At 39.5% G+C, this 19,887-nt stretch overlaps 1 protein-coding gene across 1 annotated transcript; it reads right to left on the reverse strand.

The window, feature by feature from the left end:
* Positions 1-3,963: 3,963 nt before the first annotated feature.
* Positions 3,964-13,990, reverse strand: G3BP1 (GTPase activating protein (SH3 domain) binding protein 1). The gene is given in 12 exon segments (XM_009574247.1): positions 3,964-5,041; positions 7,502-7,611; positions 7,720-7,845; positions 8,276-8,387; positions 9,020-9,121; positions 9,895-10,099; positions 10,488-10,581; positions 11,085-11,175; positions 12,001-12,174; positions 12,540-12,621; positions 13,891-13,923; positions 13,925-13,990. Coding segments are annotated over 12 exon segments (1,383 nt in total). The 5' UTR covers positions 13,972-13,990; the 3' UTR covers positions 3,964-4,834.
* Positions 13,991-19,887: the final 5,897 nt, after the last annotated feature.

Genomic DNA, 19,887 nt, shown 5'->3' on the forward strand with positions numbered 1-19,887 from the left:
CCACAGCATTCAGACTTCTGAACTGCTCCTCACTGTTTCAGACTCTTGCAAGGCTAACACAGCTAACACAGTTAGCCTTCCTTTCCCAGGATTCAAGATCAAGTCCAGGCAGCAGAAGCAGGTTTTCCACAAGTGTGATCAAAAGGGACGCGTATCTCTAGTCTGTATAAGACACCTCTAAGTTGCTCTGGTCTTTCACACAGCAATATCAGCTATCCAAACAGAAAGTTCTGTTTGGGCTCTTTACAATACCCTGGATTTTAAAAGTCAGACACAAATGAACAGTGGTACACACTATACAGCCAAACTATGTCTTAAATTCTCATGCAAGCTGAAACAGGTTCTGGCAAGGAGCTTAGCTGTTTGGGCCTAGGGTCCATATAAAAAAAAAATTTCATGTACCATTTTGCAAGCTAGGACATGGCATTATTTATACATAGCCTTAAAATTCTTTGGTAGATGAACTGACCTTGCTACAGACACTCAAAATGACATTTCAGAATGTTAAAGGACTGCCACTCATGCTGAATCTCAAAGGTGGACACGATAAAGAATTTTTCCTTCCACAGTCAGGTGCTTTGTCAAGTTTGAAATATCATCAGTGGAACAGCAGATCCCACTTGGCTTGGCAAGTGGCATTTTGTGACAGAAAATAGAAGGGCAACATCCTGCTCTTCAAATCTATTCTGAGAACACACCATTACTCTAAAATCTGCTGTCTTTAAGGAATGGTGGAGTTTGAAAGCATTTTACTCAATTGTTTCATGTCTCATAACCAGATAAGCTATTAACAAACCCGCTTGCCCCATCTTCCATGGGGCAACATGCAAACAAGATTATCAAGATCTTAGGAGAGCAGTTTTTCAAGTTACCAGCCAGGGTAAGAATGGTACTGCTGGGAAATGAAATAATCACTGAGATAATTACTTCCTGCTAAAGCATGCACAACTTAGGGAAACTACTAGGATGCTATGTGCTCTTAGCCCCAGGCAGCAGTGTGTAAAGAAAGAGAAACAATTAAAAAAGAAAAATCACATTTTGTTCAAAAAGATGATGTCCCTCCAAGAGATGCAGAATCAGCAGCTGCAGAAATCAACTCCAAATCTTTCTACCTGCACCCAGAGCCACGCTTTTCACCAAGGAAAGTGGATTCCCAGGTCTAAAGGACAATCCTCCCACGTGACACTGCTGAAGAATGTTTTTCATTCAGATTCAAGTCAGAGCTTGCTGTTAGCACACAGCATGTTAGCACACAGGCTCAGTTTCCTACTCCGGGAGTAAATCCTCTCTGCAAAACCCTACTAGCATGCTCACCACCTCCACGCTTGCCTGTGTGTGGCTAGCATACACCCAGGACCACCAGAGCTTCAGCTCTGAGCAAATTCTTCCTCAAAAAAAGAAGAGGAACCTGTAAAGAGGGCCCTGCAGAGCAAGCAAGCGATCTCTGCCTGAATCCCCAACTACAGAACAAACACCTGCAGTCCTGAACGCACAAAAATTTCAGTTCAACTTTACACAACAGCCCCATGCGAGTCAGCCGGTACTTAAAAGTACTCCAGAAGGAGTTTCTCCCCTGCACAAGAAAATGGGATAACTAAGCCTAGTTAATTGCACAATGCCCTTAACCAACAAAATGCAGGAAAGGCATCATGGCTTCCAGTTCTGGTTCAGGTGGTATGAAATACTACTGTAAATGAAACAGTTTTATTTCTGCTTGACTTACACTATTAAGATCAGTCAGAAGAGGCCAGATCACACCTAGTCATACCACACCTAGTCATACGTGAAACCCCTGTGCTCTCAGAAGGGCTGATCATTAAGGTATAAGGATCATTAAGTTGTCCCTGACACTGTCCATGTGGCTTGTGTGGGTGCAAAAGCAGCCTATGACAGGTCTGACCAACTTTTCTCCACTCCCTACTCCCTGCAGAGCACTGGGACATCAAGAGCACTTCAGCAAACACCACCTCATTGTCTCAATTAAAGCAAAGGTGCTAGCAGGGAGACACAGAGAGTCCTATTCATTTGAGACTTCCCTGGAGCATTTTCTTTCCAGCAAGAGTTAGACCAACTCCAGCAAGAGTTATTAGAGGTTAGCCTTCTTGTAGCTATTCTATCTCACTACAGCCAGCTGAGGCAAATCGAATCATGACTTCATAGTCATCTTCACCATCAATGCTTTGCATGCATTAAAGACCTTAGACAAAAGATATTGAGGTTTTAACACCAGAGTCAATGCAGAAACAGAAGGGCTTGAGGCTACTAGAAAATTTAAACAAAAAAGCCAGTGTGACAACATTTTACAGCAGTTCTTTTCGGTATACTTTGTTATTAGCTAGTCACAGAACAACCAAAATGCAAATACTGAGAGTCACCCTACATTTTGTTCAAGATGCTGTCAACATAACTTGCTTTTGAAAAGTATTTCTTTACACGACATTCCAAGAAAATTTTATGTAAATATTTTATTTTGCCTGTCATCTTGGACAAGAACATCACTTTCTGGGTCTTTTATTATTTAACATATTGAGAATATGATTCATATGAAAACAAGCATACACTTCACCTTTAGGCTTTGAAATTCTTCACTGACATTCCTCAGCTCTTTCTCAAGCCAGACGACAAGCCAGAACTGTCCAACTCCCACTACAGAAATGGTGTTTCAGGCTTATGGGTGCTTTTGCAGATTTGGTTAAGAGCTATAAAAGCTTCTATTAATAGCACTTTGATAAGTCTGAAGTGCAACCCCTTACTGCAGTTTTGGATTTAACATCAAGAACAGTAGAAACCCAAACAAATGAAAAGAAAAAAAGTCACAAACAACAAGGACAGAGTTCAATGAAAGACTTCCATTGCACACCTTCACCTCATGGTCATTCCCAATACAAAAAATGCAGAAAGCTTTTTTAGTTTTTAGAAAAATACCAGTTACCACCACAAGAGGAAGCAGTGTGTATTTCCAGTATGCTGGCTGTGAGAGAGCATACCACAGCTATTACTGTCAGCTCTCCTTCGATTCACTAAGATATTTAAGTTTTCAGGAATAGGCTGTAAGCAAGTCAATCTGTGAAACACTCATAAGGAGGGAAGAGACATAGCATAACACAACTCTGAAGATGAAGCTAAAATAAAACAGAAACCAGAACTCTACTACCATAACCAGGCTCAACCACTAGGTTTGGCAAGTAAAAGGCAAAAATTACTGTTCTGGAACAGGTAATACCTATCTGCCCTTTGGGCAAGGGCAGCTTTGCTCTAGCTTTAAAGCAAGCCAATGTCAAGAGATATATACTGCATATGCAGTTATGTTAATAAATCAAGAAAACAGAAACAATGAACCCTGACACATATAAGCAAACTTACTAAGCAGCTCTTTCGTATTACGAAGAGCTTTGAAGGTCTAGTGTAGACTCAAAACTGCCATTTTCATCCAGATGTTTAACACCACATATTACAGAAGTAATAGTGCTTTGTGCAGTACAATCTTACAAGATCTTTTATTGAAATTACACAGTTTCGTATTTTATTTTCAGTTTCATCTTCTTTCAGAGGCAGTGGAGAGTGTTCAACATCTTTCTTAATACCAGGACAGACAGGCACCTTCTGTACTTCCGACAAAAACGCCATCCATCCACTTCAGGTCTAGCAGAAGTAGGGGATGAAATTAATGCCTAAACTGCAAAAATAACCCCATTACATACAGTAGTTTGAACTGTAAAGGATGTGACAGAAGTACTTCTGCTTCAGTTCTACTTTTGCAACATTTGTAGTGGGGCCTGCCCAGCCTCAAATCAAAGTTATTAAATTCTGCATCCAAAAAGTACTTGTTTTCAATTCTTTAAATGCAGCCAAACTATGAACAGAAGGTGTTAAAAACTTCAGCTATCATCACCTCTACCTAGTAAACCTAGTGACTGAAGGAAGAACCTCTTCCCCTTCGAAAAACTCGAAAATACTCTTGACTTGATAAAGCAAATCTAGACCTTTTTTATTTTTATTTTTTTTTAAACAATTTGCCAAGACTGGAATGAGAGATAAATAGAAGGCACAACAATTTTGCTTTTTTTATACAAATACAAACTAAACATGAAAAAAACTCCCTATTTCAATAAAAAATTTCACAAGTTCAGGAAAAGTGTTTTAAGAGTCAAGTTCTAGACATTTAAAACCTATCCCACAATCCAAAATTTTAAAGTGGTAAAACAGTAGTTTGAATTCTTTTCCGTGATCATGTATCAAAAGAAAAAAGATTCTACGGATACCCATTATTCCACTTTTACAGCGCCACAAAGAGAAAGGTGAATGTCAATTTTTCAAGTGGCAATATCTCCGGACCAGAGGATGTTCGTATGACCCTCAAAGGATAAATCAATAGTTTTGTTTTTCTGCCCTTGAAATACTCCCCAAGTACTATGTTTTCCTACGGGCTCTTGAACGCATGCACGTGAAATATTATTCCACTGACTGAAATGCACCCAAATTCAGTAGAAAGGGGGGAGAAAAAAGAAAAAGAAAAAAATAGAGACATTCCTTTAGGAAAGACCACTGGTACCAAAAAAATCCAGTCCGTAAGTTTGAGGTGAACAAGAAAATTCAGTTCTTTTCTTTTTAAAATCCACTTTTCCTAAAACGTTGCTCCACAAAGCTGGAATCTGGGACAAGGACTAGAAAAAAAAAAATCACAAAACCATAACACAAACAAAAAGGGGCCAAAATAGTATCAAACGTAGCAGTCTATAACAGGCTAGGGCCACATTCCAAGATACCCAAGGCTGAAATTCACAAATCTGCAGGAAAAAGGGTTTGCGCCACCATGTCAACATCCGTGATTCATTCACTGGCGTTGCCCGATCCCCCTTCCAGCTCCAAATCCTGGCTTCTGGGACATTCCTCCACGTGGAGGCCCTCGAATCCCACCTCCCAGCCCCCCACGAGTGCCTCCAGGTCCACGTGGTCTGTTATCTCTGCGGTCACCCTCCCTGGCAGCTCGTGTTTTCTTCTCCTCCACATTCAGGCGCACCTCTCCCCTGAACATGATGGGCTGCAACAAAAGCAGAAAAGATTCTTTCATTAATGACTCGCCAGTAACTCTTCAACATCAAAGCAGATTTCTGCAACTTTGTCTCATATCCTCCTCTCCATGAAAGCAAATTAAAGTGTTTTATGATTGGTTACTACAAAATGGCGATAGTCAAACTACGCATCCAGACTCACGCTTTACCAGAGAAGATATAAAAAAAAAAGATGTGAAAGAGTGACACTTGAAAAGCAAGCTCAGGCTTAACACTGAGCATTCTGACACCTTTTAGAAAAGGAATTGAACTATTAATAGTAACCTATTTTCGTTAATATGTGGCTATTCAGTCTGTCACCATGCAGAGTCTCAGTTGATTTTTCTTATGGCATGAAGAATGTCAGATCCTCTCTGCCACCTTGCTATACAGGCCAGTGAAGTCTTTCACTTAGGTCAAGCTCAATTTTTTAGAATTGCAGCAACAAGTGGTCGCTTGATTGGGAAGCCTCACTGAAGCAAGAACAGAGAGGAGCAGGACTGCAATATCCTGCAAACCTCACTGCAGACAAAAAGTTGAAGTCTGCAAGAATCCAAGAACTACAGGAATAAGGACTCACTTGTTTCAAATTATTCCTGCAGTTGCATAGCAAACAAGAAAATGAAAAATATGATCCATCATTGGCACAAGTACAATGCTTTCTCATCAAATGGAAAGACAAGCCATTCACTTCTACTGAACGGACTATAGAAGTAGAACAGACCTAAGGATGAAGCACATTGCCCTCCTCTAGGCATGAGCTGTACTGGACAAAAAGATCAAGGCATCATGTTACAGCCTTACTACCAACTCCAGTGTAAACTCCAACATTTCACATCAGGCAGCAGACATCAGATTCAGCTTCACTGGCTAACAGTCTACCAAAGCCTTTTAACATCATTCACAGCAAAGGTTATCCTGAAAAAAGTCCTGCTGTTTCAGGACATATGTTTGCTCAAAGCACTGGGCCCATATGCAAAACAACTCACACAGGGGATACCACAAACAGAATTTAGTGCTGTTCAAAGCAGGGTGGATGTGTTAAACTGCTTTTACAGGACTTGTCTATTAAAAAAAAAAATCTTACTTCAGAAAACCATGCCCATCCATTATAAATTTAAGCATTTACATGGGCTTGCAGAAAAGATATTTTGCGTACACCAACTTTGAAAGCTTACTACACATTCAAAGTCTAACTTGGAAGCCAGCATCCATTCTCTTCTCTGGCTCCAGTTAACACAGAGTGGCACAGTTGAACAAGTAAACAAAGGCCACAAATCCCGCAGCTGAGTGTGCTTCTGGCATTCCCTGGATGTGAAGTTTGGCACTCAGCTCTTAGCTACCTCTCCCACTGCAAGAGTGAACATTTCTAGTTTGTTTCAGCAAAACCTCAAACATGCAAGTTTAAGTCACTGCTGAAGGTGTTCACATATTGCTTGCAGCTAACAAATGGCTTAAGGACCCACTGTCACTGTACTACTTGTTACCACACCAGTTCAGGTCAAAGTTAACCAGATTTACTCAACCTACTTCTAGCACTGGTTTCAAATCACCTGTTTTAGTCTTTATCCTAGACCACATTAGAACTGCTCAGCCCACAATAACAGGAAAGCACTTAAGGAAGCAGCTCTCTATCAGCATTCTGATCTTGAATCACCAGCTCCCTGCAAGAGCTTCTAGGGCTGCTGGGCTTCATATGCACTAACTCATCAAGCATTGCCACAAATGCTGTTGGCGTCCCACAGCTAAAGATGTCTAACCACATGAAATATCCCAAACTCAGACCAAATCTCAAGGCTTAAAAACCTGCACGCAAGCTACCTTTCAATTTAAGAACAGAAATATGCTGGCAATACTGCTGTACAGTAAGGAGTAAAGAAAAAAGGATGTCCCTGCCTGGTGAAAAGCTAGGTTGTAAGCAAGCACACTGCACAGCTGTTACGGTGCATCCAGATTCATTGCCTATCACCACACTGTACAGTCATGGGGTGCACATTTTGCATTAGCAATCACTAACAAGCTGAGCAGGTACCTCCTGCCTTTGTTAGCAGAAATTCTTTTCAACCTGCACACTAGTATAGCTTCTCCCTTTCACTCTCTTCGACAAACAAGGTTCTACTTGTCCATAGGGTCAGACTCTCTCTACCTTGCCTTCTTTAAAGTTTTTTACCTGCTTCCTGTGTGGAGCTCAGCAACTTCACATTGGAAAAAGGCTCTATAATGAATAAATTCATGTTCACCTAAGTTGTTACAAGCTACTTCGGTGACAAAAGATTCAATCTGTACAAATGCTGCACAAGTCTTGGTAATAGGAGGGAAGGACATCCCACCTACTTTAAGGTGCTTAAGAAAGGGCAAAGGGACCAAGTAGAATCTTTTCTTGTTAGAGTAATCTGAAAAACATTGCCTGTTATTAACAGACCGAAAACCACTGACTAGAAGTTATTTACCCTGCTGCTAAGGATCTTCTGAACTGGTTCAGGATCATCAAACACCACAAACCCAAAATTGGGGAGCTTTCCACCACTGTTGATGCGGAGTTCAACAACATTGCCATAGCCTGCAAGAGAAAAGCCAAGTTCTTGGGTCATATATTAGAATGCTCTGTTGACCACGCTTATGGCTGCAACCCCCAAACCCTGAGAGTACAGCAAAACAACTAACTTACTTTGGAAAAAGTCTTTAAGTTCAGTTTTATCCACATCATGGGGAAGGTTCCCAACAAACAGCTGATGACTGTCTGGATATCTCACAATCCGTCTAGTTTCCACATCGCCTTGTTCACCCTCACGAACTTGAACAGAAAAGTAAAACTGGTTTAAGAAAAGCTAGTCCCCACAACAAAAAAAACAAGCCCTGGTCAGAATTAGCACTTTATAAAAGAATCAGAATTCACACTATTTATCCATACTTATCCATTCATATATAAAAAAAGTCAGCGTTCTACACTAACAAGTTTGTAACTGTTTGCTTTTTATCACCTGACTGAAGCCAAACACTTGAGTAGAAACCTAGATACTTCCACAGAATGCTAGTGAAATTCGGCTCTAAAGCTTGCCAGACATTCAGACCAAGATAATCTAAAATAACCATATCCGCAAAAGTAGAAATCATTTACTTACTGACAAAATTAATGAGATTTTAAAAGCTTTAATCATCGTATTGCTTCCCCAAAACCATCAAACAGCAGAAAACCACAGTTTACTCTTTGTAGCTTCTCTTACTTGGTCTAGGACCCCTCTGTGGTGGGATGCTTGTTCGTTGCTCCCTCACTCGCTGATCCCTCTGAGGTCTCTGAGGTGGGGTCTGAGATTCAGGCTTTGCCTCAGGGCGGGGCTGTATAATTCAAAAAGGAGTTAACAGGAAAGAATCAGATGTAACAGTAGGGCTCAGCTTTTAATAGCTCACTATCAAGTTGTTGATAAAATAACTTGAAAATACAGGAAAAAAATCACAGTTCTTCCCACATGTGACTAAAACGCATGTTAGCTCATGTGGGGTTACATGCTAAAAGCAAACATGTCACTTGACTAAGTCAGAATTTCAAAGTCGCCCCATTCACAGTTATATACAATAAAGTGTGTCTACCCAAAGTGCAGTGGCAGTTACACAGCTAGATTGTATTACATCAACTCATTCATGACAAAACCTCATTCATGAATAGGCAGTGGAAAAAAAATTAGGAAAGCTGCCTCTTGTTAAGAGGGTGCAATCATTTCAGATGGCATATACGTCCAGCACTCACATAAACATTCTCCATTTTTCCTCCATGAGAAACGATTCCTTTTCAACCCAAAAGCCAAGGAGTAACATTTTTATGAAGTTTATCATGAAACACTGAATTTGAAAGCCTTTGGAGTCTCTGAGAATTCAGATCATAAGCAAGTAGATTTCACCGTATTTTTCCCCACCTCAGTTTACTGTCAGTCAATTTAGCACTTAAACTTCTCTAGGTGCTGGATTCTTACCTGCGAGACCGGTACTTTCACAACATGAGGTGGTATTCCTGATACTGGAACAGCTCCACTGGGAGGAAGGTTCTTACTGGTTACTGATGCCCAGGAAAATGTCTAAAAAATAAAAGACTGTAACTCAACTCCAGATGCTTTTATCTTCCTGCAACACATTCCAGATAGTACAGCTAACATACACAGGATAATAGTAACAAATTTTAACCTGTACTTGAAATTCTGGATCCAGCCACTAGCAGTTTTCCCACAGCTTCCTTCATATCATTTCAATTCAAAATTCTTAGTGTAATGGCAATGGAGTCACACTTCCACCCTATTTCTAAATTCTACAGAGTTGAAATAGGACACAGCAGTGGCCTAAGACCAAGTATCACATCAAGGTTAACCAAAGTATTGGTTTCCTGAGTACCTATTTGTCCACTTTTGCCTCCCTTAATACTGAAGAGTGAGAAAAACCCCCAGGTAGAAATAAAGTCGCATTTCACCCATTTTCCTGATTCAACATGTAGATTGCAGTCTGTTCAGAATTTCAGAACTTCTGTTTATAAACAAAAAAACTGAGCCTCTCACTGCTGCCACAGTTCCCACACCTACCAAATATATAAACCCTTACCTTAGCTCCTGCTATTTTAACCAACTAGTTACTAGCTAGAATTTCAACTACCTGTTATTGTATAGGAACTAATGGGAAGGAGGCAACTGATCATGAGAAGAGTAATTTGGGCAGGGTGGAAATTACAAAGCATTTAAGCACTTCTAATTCCAGGTATTTTTCCTTCTTGCCAAAGAGAGGGGATCATGCTCTGTAAAACAGAGTCAAACATACTGATGAAACCACCACATCATAGAAAAGAGCCATCCACTGTCATTACCCTGGAGTCCTCTTGCACTGCAGGAGCTGGATCAGCAGGAGCTGGAGAAGGACTCTTTTCCACAGTCTCTTCTGGAGCTGACTCCTCTAATACCGGCTCAGATTTTTCTTCCTGCACCTCTGGTTCAGGTTCCTGTTCAGGTTCCGGCTCTGGCTCAGGCTCTGCCTCTGCAGCTGTCTCTTCCAGGTGTTCTTCAATGTCATTGCTATTAGACAGCACCACAAAAAGCAAGAAGAAGAGGTGGTATTGTATTTGATTCTATTGCTGGGTGGTAAGGAACGCTACTTGTCCAACACAGAAGTCAGGCACATCACATTCGAGAGGAACAAGGCTAATCTGTCTAAATAAGGCCACACTGCACAAGGATCCAAGTTTTGCATTGTTACACTATACAGCAGCAAGAGCATTAAATCTCCTGAAAATCCAGAGTCTCTGCGTTCAGCCTAACAGCACTTTGGTTTCAGCTGCCCAATAAACAGAAATCTTTTGTCTGTTAAAGAGGAAAATCATGAGTAGCAACACATTCATTTGACCTGTTCTACAGGCAGCCTGTATTACACAACATCTGACTTCATCTAATAAGATATTATTACCTGACAGCCTGCTCGTAATAAGCACTAGTATCATCAGGAACAGCCTCAGGTGTCTGCTGTCTTTCTTCAGGTTCCTCCCCTTCCTCCTCTGATTCTAAATGAAGTTAGAAAAGGAAAAAATACACAACACACATCTTTAGTACTCAGTTCCAATGCAAGGCATCTTCCACAACATGCAGGTGAAGTCTGCTGAAGAGCACACGGGAAGCACTATCAAGATCTGACATGGAACAGACAGTTCCTTATACTTCTGCTATCACTTCGGTTACCCAGTTTTGACCAAAGTCAAACAACATGTTCCAAATACTTCAGAGAAGCAGATTTATAGCCTCCAAATCTGACTGCGACTGCTAAAATAGTCTTACAGTTCTTTTAATAGAAACAGAATATACCAGAAAAATAACAATCATCTGCATGTCACAACTCCTTGCTGGAGTGCAAGGAAACTACAGGCAAGGAAAAAACCTAGAAGAACATGAAGCTTAATGCTGATCTGCCTTCTCCAGCAAGATGATTTCCTCCAGTCTGGAAATGGAGTGTTGATATAGGCCCAGAAACAAATACGGGTAGAACCATCCAAAAATTCCTGCTACTTACCCTCTGGAGGCTCGGTGTCAGAGTCACCAAAAACCTCATCTTGGTAACGGAAGATATCATTGTGGACGTAAAACTTGTTTGCAACAGAACCCTAGAAGCAAATCAAAGGGAGGAACCGATTTAATTACATCAGTTGCAGTAATGTAAAAACTGAAATAATGAGAAAACAAGAACAAATTGAGGCAAATCATCCTTTCCACGTAAGATTAATCCAAACTCGCCTCCTTCAAAATGTGTGTTATTCAGGGGAAAAAAGACGCATCATACTAGCAAGTCAAGTATGCATGGAACAATGGGAAAAAAAAATCGTACTAGTGCTTTTAATTCCAATAGCTTACAACACTGAAAAAGTAGGAGCGAGAACTTTCTGGGGTCTAAAGCATCAATTCTTAGCTCTAAGTCAAACTGAAAAATAAAGTGATCTTGCAATACTCCTTTTTTCACTATCATTTTCAATTATGTGAACTGTTTTGTTCAAAAAAAGGCGTCTATTTAAAAAGCCACCTCAAATGCTAAGTCAGCGCTTTATACAACAAGAAAGTTTGGAACTCATGTCTTCAAAAAACAGGAAATGTTCTCCTCTTTCTACTAGTTCTTTTCAGTAAGAGGACCAGTTCCTAAGAAGGTAAATCAAAGATAAAATAACTTTAGAATCCTTAAGAAAAAATATGCATTGCACATACCTAGTAGCCAAAAGTTAGGATATTTACAACTGTAATGATGATATCCAAGATTAACATATGACCATACAGAAGCAGTGTAATTTCCTAAGGAATCTACAGAACATTACTGCTGAATTTGGTGGCAAACTTCCCAGTCTAACCCTGCAGATTCCAACACTGAACCAGACAGGCCTTATTAATCCTGACATGATATTAGAAGCACTATAACAACACTAGCACTCAATACAGCATACCTCAGGTGCAAGTACAAACGTTTGCATGAATCTGCGCACGGGCTGCATGTTATTGGAGAGCTCTCCCATCACCTGGACTACAACACCATCATTGAGAGTAGCATGGGCATCCACATGACGAATCTTTGTGTGGCAATCCTTGAAGTTTAATGACAGCACCTTCTTGTGGATATCCTATGAAAGAACGGTATACAGGTTACACCGTAGAAGCCATTTCTGCTAAGTTAGCTTTCAAAGAAAGCAAAAACATAAAATAGTTTCAGAATATATTCCCTGACTCTAGAGAGAAAGCTTGGCAGCATCTTTAAGTTTGCTTTGCAAGCAATGTTACATTATTAACTTTAATAAAGGAAGCATATCTTGCCTAATTATTGCTGTTTACAGCTACACAGTTCCCCCCACTTTTTTTTTTTTTTTTTTTTTTTTGCAGAAAGCACTTGGACAAAGGGGAATGAATCACAGCTGAATATGTGTCTCTCCTCAACCACAAAGGTAGCAAAAAAGAAGGAAACAACAGTAAGTTTTTTTTAAGTACTTACAGATTGCCCATAGACTGCGTCAGCTGGTTTTCCATTGGAATCCAAGCCACCATGGACATAGGAAGAGTTCTTTCCATAAAACCTGTTGGAAAGAAATATTTTAATACTAAGCTTTGTTATGTATGAACATTGAGCCTCTATATTAGAGCGCACTATGAATAATATACTCTCAAGCAAGTTTTCTGTTTGAATTATTGGAATACAGCCATACAATTCCATAATCCTAGCGATTTGGGGGTGAGAGGGTTTTGATCAAAGGGGAAAATGCAAAGTTCTCCTGTGTAAGCTGCAGCGTTCAGATATGTCAGATACCCAAGCACTAATAGCCAAAACCAAAGTCTCATAGGAGCTAGATGATCCAATCCCATTCTCCCCTTTCTGTACAAGGTCCCTAAAGCAACATAGTACCCTGAACACCCACGGTGCTGAAGGCTTCCCCTCAAGTTCTAGTTCAAAGCTTGAGCAAGAAGCAATGGTACTTTTTTGTTCATCTACAGTAAAGAAAGTACTGCAGGTAAATCTTCCATTTTATAACTGAAAGATTACAAGCTAAAATGTCATAAACCTCATGGGACTGCATTCTGCCAGCAGATAAGACTGAATTCCATGGCACATTGTAAACTTTCCTCTGATCCAAATGGACGAGGTCAGCTGTCCACCTAAGTGCAGAAATACTCTGAATAAGTATTCCTGAGATTGGAAGATGGAAGGTTTTGGAAATTATTTGTCTAGCTACTCAAAGCACAGCAAAACAAAGCATATCTTCAAAAATGAGGTTAGTTCTGGCAATGTAGGATACCTGTCAAATCAAAGAGGACCAATTTGTTTAGATAACAGATTGTAGTTTGCTGCACATTCATAATTTCTCTGATTTTCCTTTAAGAAAGAGCTGCTGGTATGACTGAGACATACCAACATACAAGCATACACTATTTTCAATGTTTTTCCTCCAGTCAAGCAGCATTGTATCAAGACAAACTAAAAAAACGCTTAACTAAATAACATTTATCCAACTTTCATTTATATTGATTACAACTAGAAGTAGCAAGCCACACACTTTTGATTTACATTTTTTCTTCTTTTTTGCGTAGAATACATGTATAGCAGCATTTCAGTAACAACCAGAACACAGATATTTAAAGATTTCCTGTAATCTTTATTATGCACGTTTTAACGCAGCTGATCAAAACTGAAAGCAAACTACACCCAGAGTCTGTCTTGGGTAAATCAGTTTTTTAAATGTCCAAATTCAGCAAGCCAAGGTGTGGTAATAAGCCTATTCACCGATTTTAACATACAAATTAAGAAATTCACACAGAAAAACAGATCAGAAAATGAAGCAGAGCTTTACCTGTGCAAATAGTCAGGTGCTTGGTTCAGAAACCACGAATTCCCGCCCGACCAGCAGGGGACTTGGCTTCTCCATCACCATTTCTTTGGTCAACTGAAAACTATGGAAAAATCAAAAGCTCCATAAAACATGAGCATTTCACATTGCTGTTCACACACTGATAGCATAAGCCACATAATCACAGTGGAAAGCACGCACCAAAAACCATTAGTCGTTTTACCACAGTAAGCAGTTTAACCAATATGTTTTCAGAGTCATCACTCTTTAGTGCTGAGGAGAGGACTGCTGGGTACCAAACCAGAGATGGGAGAGGCTGCATGGGCAAGGGAGATTACCTCATAACATGCCAGCATTTAATCATCCTACATACCCTCAGTAAAAAGCAGGTGGCAAGCAAGTATGGTTCTTCAAGAGGATTTGCTATGTGGCTAAGTCATTTACAGTCGATCCAAGTTCTACTTACCTCACTTGACTTCACAATCAGAATTAAGAATCAGATGTTCTAAGGCAAAGCCCGTGCTACTGTATTAAGGGTATTTTTAAAAGATCAGAACAAGCCTGATCTATTTTTATCAGCAGCACAGCATTCCTTGCTTGTGAGTAACAAGTGTTGTAGAAGAATATCGGATTATATTATTGTAGCATACATATATATATGCTACAAACAAATGCATGGTGCTCTTCCCTTGCTTCCACCAAACTCAGCAAGTCACCTCTCATTTAAATCCAGAAGACCAGCCAAATGAACAGTACCACCCATACCTAGGCCCAGGGACAAACTGATCTAGGTACCTTCTACCCAATTTCCATGGATCTGTAAGCTACAAAGAGAAAGTCTTCGCCGGTAATTACACACTATGTATATGTTCAGTACAGGTCAGTCAAAACCAAAGCACATTCCTCTGTTTCCTTCCTTTCAAATACTTATACACACTGTTCAAACTCATACAAAATAGGTTCAAATCGGCACAGAAAAACATCGATAGCAGAGCATATTCTTGCTACCTAATACAGAATCAAAAGCAGATTTTCTGCTTCATACTCAATTACACCAACAGGTAGCAGAACGAGTGCTTATCAGACAGTTATGCTGTTGATGTATCACAGACTACATATGATAGCCAATTTTCTTGCAACTGTTCCGGCCCTGTAGGGCTACAGTGAAGAGCTAGTCCAAGTGCTACCTGCAGTGAGTCAAGCAGACGTTATCCAGAAGGGCATTGAAAGACCACATATAGCAGCTGAAAGAACTTTCTCCCCATTATTGACCCCCAATCCCTTCCCCTACACAACACCTTCCCAAAGACATGGTATGCAAATGCAACATGCACATACTTCAGGTGTGTCATGCACATCAAAACCAATACACTACTAACTCGAGCCCTCTAAAAAGCAATTCAGGAGTCATCATTTACTTATCTGCTTTTATTTAAAAAAGGAAGTCAAACTAAGTAGTTCTCTAGGACAGACTAATCCAGACGAAGTCTGCAGAATTCATGCCTAGGCAGTTATGTTAGGACAAGCTTTCACTTCTCACTATATGTAACAGCATCCTGTATCCTGGGCAAACAGAGTTGCCCACAACTATCCTCTGAACAAAGCAGGGGGGAAGAAAAACAGACTGCCTCTCCCAAATACTTGTACTAAGCTTTGTTCCAGTTCATCGAAGGATCTTGTATGACACTTTCATTACATTTACTGAATTTCAGAGAAGTAGTCCTTTAAATGCTAAGAATTGACAACAGACTATAGCTTCAAAAGACAGAGGTGACCTACCAGGTTAATGTTATTACAGTGACAGTTTCAAATGTACACCATATATAGGCCTTCAAAGGAAGTTACAACCACACTGCTGGATGTACCAGGAATGCAAAACAGAAGCTTCAAACCCCAAAGAGAAGAACATACAAAAAAGATGACATGGAAGGTGGTACTTTGGATAAAGCTAAGTCCAAAATCAACCTCGCAAATTCCTTGTATCTTAAACTGTGGTCTAACACCCAACATACTGTAATCAAAAGACACAAGGCAACGTTCATCCATACTGGCAAAACATACAGATAATATATTTGAGGATGTGATCACACCTAAACTCCCAGCAGTGGTCAGTATGTGGAGATACAGTATGCAAATTCCTACCCTGGGAGGTATGTGGTTTAAGGTTCAAAACAGAAGATATAACTAGAATGCTAATAATATGACAACAAAAATCGCTATAGTGTTGCACACATTGATGTGTTTTGCTCTGCTTTTAACACAACCCCATATCCACACTTTTTTCACTTTGTAAGTTTAAAAATAAAATAAATGCAAAGTCTACCCATTCTATTTTTTAAATGCACTTTTTGTAAGTTTAAATACAGGGGAGAAAGATCTGATAGGCTGCAGAGGATGCATACACATGAGCACCTGCTCTTTCAGTAAGATGTGTGGGTATCACCACCACACAAGGAAATTTTACTTACATGATTACGTGCAGAAAGGATAAGACCAAACATGACTTAGAACTGAAAAAGGCTTTTCAATACATTCAGAAACTTTCAGTTGTTTGAGGATATTTTCAAGAGCTAACCATGCAGAAAGAAGTGATACTCCATGGTTGGATCTGGCCCACAGAAGTGCTCACATTCTGCAGACCGCTTTCATTTTAGGAAGTTCCCAGTTATCTGTGGTTTTGATATAAGCCTTTGAATTGTAAGCATAATTATTACGGATACAGATGTCCAAGACTGAGCACAGTCTGAAATGACAAAAACCTCAAAGATATGAACTTGTTTGCCTTCTAGTGCATATTAAATTAGATGCCCACAAAATATTATTAGATAAGAAAAACACACCACAGGTAAGGTAAGGCTCAGTTGTGGGTACCACTGCTGATTTCCTCATTTAACTTTGTTTCCTGTCATGCACTTGTGAAGCTCTATCATTACAACAGGCAGGACAACCCTAAAGCAGTGGGAGTAAAAATGGCAGACAGACAAGACCTTCACTTTTAGATTCAGTTGGCTTAACTGACAATGCAAGACTTAACTGCTCCACAACAGTTAAAAAACTTGCCTCTGTGCTGTGAGTTTACAATTAGAAAACCAGTCCTACCATATCCCCCACAAACACTGTTTGAGTTGCTGCTTCACTCTTTTCCTTTTTTCCTTTTCGGGGGCTGGGGGGAAGGTGCAGGGGGTACATTTAATTTCTTTGTAAAGACTAGTTTCCCCTGGAATTCAAGCTTATTCCTATAAATGTCAATAGGCAGGTTTTCTACTCAATTCTGTTAAGTGCTGAATCAGGCTCTTTTGATAGTTATTTTCAATTGCTACTAGAATATGAATGTACAAAGCTTGACCTCCTCACATAATGGTAAACCATTACCTGTAGCACTCAAATCTCAACAGCTCATGCACCAAAAGCTCTTTCAGATTTCTCTTCTTCACTGAAAGAGTCCTCACCTGTATTAACCCACTAGCATGTCACAGAACCATAGATTAGTTCGGGTTGGAAGGGACCTTTAAAGGTCATCTAGTCCAACCCTGCTGCAACGAGCAGCATCTTCAATGCTGTTCTGAGCTGTCCCAATGCTGTACTGAGGACATACCGAAAGTAAAGTGGCTTGTGCTGATTATGTCTGTCATATTTACATGCTAAAAATCAAAGGACTTCCCTACTGCTAAGATTGAAGAAAAAAAAAAAAAAATCTATCAGAACTAACTCTTAACATGGAAAGAGGAATAGCAGAGTGCCCAATAAGTCAATCTGAAAAGAAATGGGAAAAACCTTTACATGACCTAATCAGAAGACGACAACAATCTGTTTTTACTCCTGCTGCTACACTGCCAGTTGCCATCTGTTCTTGTTCTCCAGCCAGCACAACCTGAGTGATAGAAGCCAAGCATCTCCAGAGAGAATATTTGCTCCCTACCACTCATGAGCAATTCATTACTCCACTATTCTTTGACCCAAGAATAACTGCAAATATTTTACACTGTATTTCTACTGCACAAAGCATAATAGTACCAAATGCTTGAACTGTCACTATGTTAATCCTGATAGAAGCTTATCCACACATTTTCGTGTCAATTGAGATAACGATGAAAGGGTGAAAATTGACAGGGAAAGCTGAAAATCAGATGATTTAAGATTCATTCATAAACATGCATTCATATCACCCCATATATGTAAAACAAATTGAATAATTCAAATTATAACAAATATATTAGAACAATTCTGCAACATAACTGAGACCTTTCCTTAAGCCAAGAGACTTACGGGAAGACAAATACCTCCTTTACAGTGGTTATCACCTGGCTGGTGGAAAATTCCACCATCTGTTACAATGCTCCTACTTGGCAGAAAATCAATGCTAGGCACTGAATTTCTAAAGTACGGTTATGTAAATTAGAGCCATTTATGTAAATTGTGATTAGCAAATTTAGATTTAGGTCCACAAAACCTATTAGCATACTAGTGTTCAGAGGAACAGTAGACTCAAAGAACACCTAATAGCTAGCATAGGCTAGTATTTTCTCACCAAATTGCTGCACAGTGAAAGTGACCTAACCATTGCTGTCTTAACTCTTTTTTTTTTTTTTAAATCAGACAAGGCATTTAGTCTGACTCTTGTTTCTACTAGACTTCCTATACATAACAAAAATCTCTCTAACATACATCATACAATGTTCAGGCTCTCAGGACAAACAGTGACTGCAGAACCCACTTAGCCTGACGTAACAAGCCAGAGGACCAGATTCCACTGAAATAAAAATTGCAGGTCAAAAAATCCCAAACTTCACTTCCTAAAGTGTGTGGCAATTTTAAACATCTTCTGTCAAGAAAAGTGTCAGTACTAACAGAAAGACAAGTCAAAATTTACATTGAAGCATATTCCAAACAGGCCACGGTTTGTTTTTAACTTATCCTTATGCTTTTGTTCTCTGGCATCTTCATTTCCATATTTTTGACTTGCATTTCAACACAAGAAACAGTCTCAAAAAAATCCAAAGTTACTACAGCGCGTTATAGTTCTGTTTGACTGGAATATTACACAGCAGATAGAGGGAACAACCCTATAGCAGTTCACACTTTCTCTTTTGGCTATTCATGTGCTATAAGGTGACTCATTTGATACTGCATTCCTACCCATCTCTACAAATTGGTAGAGTTTACAAAGTACCAAAACAGTCACATTGCCCCCCCATCCTTTTAATTACAGGTTTAACAGACTAAGATATTCTCACAGAGCTGTTACACTGTTTCCAACAACCTAATCAGCTTCTGTGAAATATAATTCAGATCTTTCATTGCTACAACTTTACCTCTAACTATACAAAAACAACTCTGACAGTATGATTGATGTGTTACCCAGATGAAGATATTTTTCCCCTCTAAACCACAATGTCAAATTTTTCATGCAACTCTACTCCCTCATTTTGATATCAATTAATTCCTTAACATAAAAAGGCTTTTTGAAAACTTAAACACCCAGAAAAGAGGTGTCCGTATCTAAGCCCATCACACTACAAAGCTGGCAAACAGCAATTTTGCTGGGCATTAAAGATCTGGTCAATAGTTAATAGGATTGCATAATTAAGTGTCATTTGGGATTTCTCCAAGTTGCTTAGCAACAGGTGAGCATGTTCAAAGCCACAAACCATTTATCTATATGGAATAACCAGCACTAAAAGCAGTTGCTACTGCTGCTTTGGAAACAAAAAAAAAAAGCCAGTACAAAAAAAATCGTGAAGAAAACTCCTAATATGCCTCCAACAGGCATGATATAGATTAGAAGTTAAACAACAAAAGCAAAACAATTCCAGTTAATTCCAACTCTCCATACATTTTACATGACTAGTATCTGCCAGTGCTGCTGACTAAGCAAAAAAAGAGAAGCTGGTACCTGTGTGAACTATGATACAAAACATTACAGAGTGAACAATGAAACAGAAACAAGCTAAACTTGCATCACCAGGCAAATTCCAATGCCCATCTCAACTGGGAATTTAT

Source organism: Fulmarus glacialis, unplaced genomic scaffold, assembly GCF_000690835.1.
Source record: "Fulmarus glacialis isolate BGI_N327 unplaced genomic scaffold, ASM69083v1 scaffold11993, whole genome shotgun sequence".
NCBI classification, from domain to species: Eukaryota; Metazoa; Chordata; class Aves; order Procellariiformes; family Procellariidae; genus Fulmarus; species Fulmarus glacialis.